The sequence below is a fragment of the Protomyctophum bolini genome (assembly GCF_963924005.1).
Source record: "Protomyctophum bolini genome assembly, chromosome: 6".
NCBI lineage: Eukaryota > Metazoa > Chordata > Actinopteri > Myctophiformes > Myctophidae > Protomyctophum > Protomyctophum bolini.
The window spans coordinates 32,444,846-32,450,756 of NC_137867.1; the positions used below are offsets into that span (position 1 = coordinate 32,444,846).

Genomic DNA, 5,911 nt, shown 5'->3' on the forward strand with positions numbered 1-5,911 from the left:
TCACCGCGGCTCGTGACGTCATGTTGTAGTTCGGTGGTCACCTCACCACCGAAAATCCAGACTATGTATGTATAGGCCAGCCTTGATAGGCTGACAAAATGTTCTTGCTCCGGCCATGTATAAAACAAGCAAACTCTTCCACTGCAACATTACTTTATAAGACATCATTTACAAAAGTAGGGAATTTCAAAGTCTTGTCACACATCAGGGGCGATGCTGGGCATTTCTTTCTTCTTTTTTTTATTATGACCATCATTATGTATAAACAATCAACAATATTTTACACAACATTTTCACATATCAAAGAAAGTAGGACAGCAACAGATTGAGAAACAAAATGTGGATATGGCATAAAACAACAGAACAATATATTACCTAGTAGTTTCACTACAATATTAATAAAAGTTTTAACCCTTGGCTGGTATGTCCCATATCAGGCATTCACTCATGTAGGATTCTGCCAAAAGGATTAAAATGTAACAAAGGGGAAACTCATGCATAGAAAACATACGTGTACAGCCACAGTAGGTAAAACGGAATACAAATATGATTTGTCAAACAGATGGACACGTGACAAGAACAATTTATGTGGTAGTAAATGCTGCCTTTATGTAAATCACGTTTTTCTCTATGGATGTAAACCTCCATAATGCTATAGCAAAACGTATACGTCAGACCATGATTTGAAACCGGTTTAAAATTACATGATTAGTTTGATTTCCTCCTAGTGCCATCTCAAATATGTGATTAAAAGGGGGTAAAGAAACATGTCTACAAACCAAATAAATGAAAGGAAGACAAACAGAACTAGGGACAACCAGTGAATAAATAACGGTCAAATTTTATATGATGTATATAAAAATGAAATGTCTAAAACAATCTTCAGTGTATTTCTACATTGGTGACGTTTTCAAATAATGTGAAAAAGTCAAATCATGTACAAATGAAAGCGTATTGAGTCATACAAATAATTAAGTATTCCATCCATGTCCGACGAGGGCTATTACAACTGCCATGGCACACTGTCGACAACCCAAGTTTGTTCAGAATTTGGCATTGATCAGGATGTGGCATCTACACCATTCCTTCAATTACTTGTAATAAATCATGTTGAACCAGCACCCCATATAGGTTTGCTTTACATGTAAGGATCAAATCCTAAGAGCCATTTACATGCATCACTATAAGCTTCAGTGGTGAAAGTAATAATCAACTCCCAAATTTCTGCCGCCACTAAAGAAAGCGTTCATGCACCCAAGCACCAACAATCAAGGTATATGCGCTCGTTGTACACATTGTGTTCAGTACGGAAAGGAAGAGTATTTGCAGAGATATCCACTGGATAGAAAGTCACATACCTTTATGTGTACACATTTGTTGATGAGGCCAGTAGCAGTGCTCATAGGGAAGCGTGAGTTAGAGCGATTAAAACAAGGCCAGGTCTGGCTACAATTTAGGGCGTGTATGCAGGTGGCGGCTGAAACTGATTGGCAATGTCATAATCAGCAGGATACGTTTCACTACTCTCCTCCATCTCTGAGAGCAGCTCCAGTGCCTGCTCCTCCTCCTCTGTGGGGTAGTGGCGCAGCAGATTGGCGGCCGTGGCGAGAATAGAGGCTCCGCCGGCCCCCGCCACCAGGTAGAAGCTGATGGCAAACGTGACGTATATGAGGGAGCCATGGTACTTTTTGTGTTGCTGCTGTAGAGATAATATAAGCTCCGAGGCCCAGTAACAGAAGCCTATCACCGTGGCACACTGCAGCACTGTTGATGTACAGAAACAGACAGGAGGGGGGAAAATGTTTAATGTTGGGTTGGCTGATATGGTGGAAGAATTAAACTCATTAGCATGATACAGTTATGTAGCTACTAGCTAATGACCGTTTTGTTCTCGTTTTCTAGCCGTGTTCAGGTAGCGGATTCATCACAGCTACTTAATGGTTTTGTTTTGTTTTATCATTTTGGCCAAGGTTCACCCTGATGATAAACTTGCGAGTATAAATGTTGCTGGGTATCTTTTGTGTTAAACTCTCAGACCCATAGAAAAGGGTTGACAGTCTTTGTTAATGAGAATGTGTGGAAACAATTCTGAGATCTTAAACTAAAACATGTATTGCAGAACCACTGCAAAGAGACATTAGGGCAGTTCTTCATATTGCAAGTTTGGTATCTGGATTTGTTTTCAAACCAGGAGACCCGTCTGTCAGCGGCCGTTTTTGCCACCATTCAATAGATGTTGATTTTGATCGCCTGACAATGATTCAGGCACACTCACACATGGACTACTAGGACGTGTCATACACTAGAATCACAGGATCACTGTGTGACCTGCAAGTTATGAGTCACCCCCAGGCTATGTGTTTCAGAAGGGCGATGAGAGGGGACACAAGTACTTCGGATAGCTTTCATCCAAGGACAGAATCATGTGCATAGAGTGGTCCCCACGCAGAAGGAAGTGGCAGTTGCACAGTGCACACACAACCCTGAATGCCCAGGTGCAGAAAATTATTCATTCCTGATTAAGATCTTTGGATCAAAATGTTGACAGCGATTTATGACAGCGAACATTATTTACTCCATAACCATGACAGATATCTTAACTGTTGTAAACGCGTTGCCCAAATCACTATATTTGTCGGCAGCTGAGTGAGCTGTCACTGTACACATCGGTCTAATATCCACACTCTTGTTAGCATTTATCTATACAGATTCATAGGTGATAACTGATAACATGAATATTCATGTATACATTTACTTGATCAACTCATGTACATTACATTTAAAAGCATACACATTATTTTAACACAGTCAAACCAAGTGCTGATGGCTAGGGTCACATGTTTTTATTTAGTGCAACAAAGAGCAGCGATCCGAGCACTCAAAAAGGTTAAAAAAGAGAGGGTGGATATAAAAAGGGGGAGTAGGCCTAGCTACTTTATTAAAGTTTAAAAGGCCAACATGTTTCGACTCAAACAAGTCTTCATCAGGGCAAGTATATACTTGCCCACACACTGTATTTCCATCCATAAGTAAGACAGAATCATACCTGTGAGAATGTGTGCAAATGCGTATCTCCGCGTGATCTTGAGGGCAGGGTGCTTCGGTCCAAACACATCCAACAGGAATGCAGTCAGACTGCACAGGATGCCCAGGAAACAGAATGCAGCAATGACCCGCAGCAGTAAGATGGTCTGGGGGTTTACACAGTAGTCTAGAAAACAGTAGAAGTTCAAGGTATTAAAATTAAGCTGCTAGTCGTACCAATTCATCAACTACGGGTAGAATTTACAACCTTCCCTTGAAATACAGAAACAAGGGGGGACCCACTTTGTTTCCGTTTTTGGGACTCAATCAACGACACATCTTACAAGCTCATATACATGATATACTGTAAATATAATATACAAAACATGTACAGTGAGATTTGATCTTATTCTGGGGACCCCCTTGGAAATCATTATTTCAATTTCAGGAAGTTTGCAACCCCCAACTATGGGCATTTTCTGGCCTTGGATCAAGACGATCATAGATGTATTTTATGGAGTCTGACAGTAAATGAAGTCTGAGCTCCATCCCACCCCACCCTCCCCATAATGTTTTTCCCTTTTTAAGTGGTGCAACCACTTCATTAAGGAGTTTTGTGTGTCCGTGGGTGGGTGGCTGGGTCTGTCCGAGCACGGAAATAGCGTGTCACTGTTGTGCAGCCTAACACACACACGCACACACACACACACACACACACACACACACACACACACACACACACACACACACACATTAACTGTATATATGATTTCGGGTGTGACAGTACAGTAGAGGGACCCCCTGGGAACCCCCACACGGTAACTCTGTCATTTCTCAACAGTTTCGGACACGGGCGGCTTGCCGGAACCGGCCCGGCCCCCATGGCGCGTTCCTGGGGGTCTGGATGTTTTGGGGACCCCCCGGGGACACCCACACGGAGTTGCACCACTTACTTCACACGGTTCATTATATGATGATTTCCAGTTTTGTATTTTTCCAAATTTCCAGATTTACAGTGTATATTTGTACATCTCTAAATATTCTGATTAATTGAAAATAGTCGACCCTAAGATGGATCATCCACTAAGTAAGTTTTTGTATTGACGTTTGAAATGTACCCATTCTGCATACTGTGAAATAATAATTTCAAGCAATCAATGTTGTTATGTGTATAATTAAGTATATATATATTATTGACATTGTTACTACTACTAACCGTCCAGCAGCTTTGGGTCAATGTAGCCCAGGACGTCCGCCACCCCCAGCTCCTGCCTGGGACACGTCCCTCCGTGGACCCTGAGCCAGGCCGGCTCGGCCAGGGCCGTGCACAGGGCGGTGATGGACAGGGCGCCCGGCAGGGCCGACGCCAGGCTCCGCTCAGGCTGCTTGGGCAGAGAGGTGGCACCTCTCCTCCTGCTGCGGCCTCCTCCAGGCACAGTGGGACCCGGCGGCGCGTACATTGTTGTGGCACACTTTCTGTTTTGTTTGTTGTATTAATAATAATGCCGTCCTGGCTGACGGTGACACCAGGCTTCTATTAAGTAAAAGCTCCCCTCCGAGCCAGTAACAGTACAGGTCGCTAGCCTGTGGGATTATGGACAGGACGTAGCAAGTATATACAGAGTATAATGTCCACTGTCACCGCGTCCTGACTGTATATTAACTGTATATTGAAGGAATCTTGATTCTTCTGGACGACGAACCTTTAAACGATGACGTTTAAAAGTGTCTGTTGTTCTTCAGGCCTGCTGCTGTATTGTTGTTAGCTTAGCATAGCTAGCCGACGTTACGTTACCCCCCACCGGAACAGCTGTGCATTCGGTTTTGTTTTCTCTCTCGAACAAAACACCGAAGAACACGTTTACAGAAACAAATGAAACGATAGTAACTGGAGCAAATCTAGCAAACAAACACTTTGACAGAAGTCCTGTTCTTTGTTAATTGAATTGTTAACAGCAGACAAATAAAAAACAAAAGATAGCGTCCGCTGATTTTCCACTAAAGCTCTCTCTTCCTTGTTCATGCCATTCTTCTTCGTGGGGTCATCTTTAGTGGGCGCAGTAAATCGGAGGAATCGGTGCTGCCATCTATAGGTGAAGGTCCGGGTACTAACCATAGAGTTATTATACAACTAACCCCAGACTCCCAGCACCAGGCACTGGCGGATGGCCCTCCTATCATGGTGTAATCAGCACAGTGGATTCATATTTCAATCAATCTGGGATGTTAACATTGTGCAAAACTGTGTTCAATAAATTGCCTCTTCTGCTACATTAACTGTTATTGATACTCCTAGAGCATGTTTACATGGATAGCTTAGTTAATAGCATCTCTGTGTTATAATTAATGGGTTTGTTTGATTGATTGATTAAATAGTACAGTCAAAACAAAATAATTCACATGCAAGTAAAGCCATGGTGTTGCAACGCAAAAAAAGCACTGGTAGTATTAAGTACTATCCAAACTTCTGCCTGGACATAGGGTTTTAAGCCCTACAGCGCTGTGACCTGCTGACTGCCTCACCTTTGTATGTTTACATTAAATATAAAATGCACTATTTCACTAGAGTGTAAAGACGCTGTGTTCAGATTACCACACTTGAAACCCACTTAATATATTGTCTACCATACCAACAGTATTAATACAACAACATAATTTGTGTGATATAGCAATGCAATTGTAATTGTCAAATCAATATTTATAACACCCAGACAGCTCTGTAATTACACCCTTTACACACACATTGCTACTATTACAAATAGTAGCAATTCAATTATAGCCTAACATAACACCTCATCCTTTTCTGTTTTGTCTACCCCCCTCCTGTTTTCTACTTTATTGGAATAGCCAGCATTTAAAACGATCTGTTTCACTCCCTTCTGTTTGG

At 42.1% G+C, this 5,911-nt stretch overlaps 1 protein-coding gene across 1 annotated transcript; it reads right to left on the minus strand.

The window, feature by feature from the left end:
- Positions 1-214: 214 nt before the first annotated feature.
- Positions 215-5,069, minus strand: tmem127 (transmembrane protein 127). Its single transcript, XM_080765194.1, has 3 exons — positions 4,241-5,069; positions 3,047-3,211; positions 215-1,764 (listed from the first exon to the last, which is right to left on the minus strand). The coding sequence occupies exons 1-3, from the start codon at positions 4,482-4,484 to the stop codon at positions 1,454-1,456; spliced, it is 720 nt and encodes a 239-aa protein (XP_080621320.1). The 5' UTR covers positions 4,485-5,069; the 3' UTR covers positions 215-1,453.
- Between the last annotated feature and the right edge of the window lie 842 nt (positions 5,070-5,911).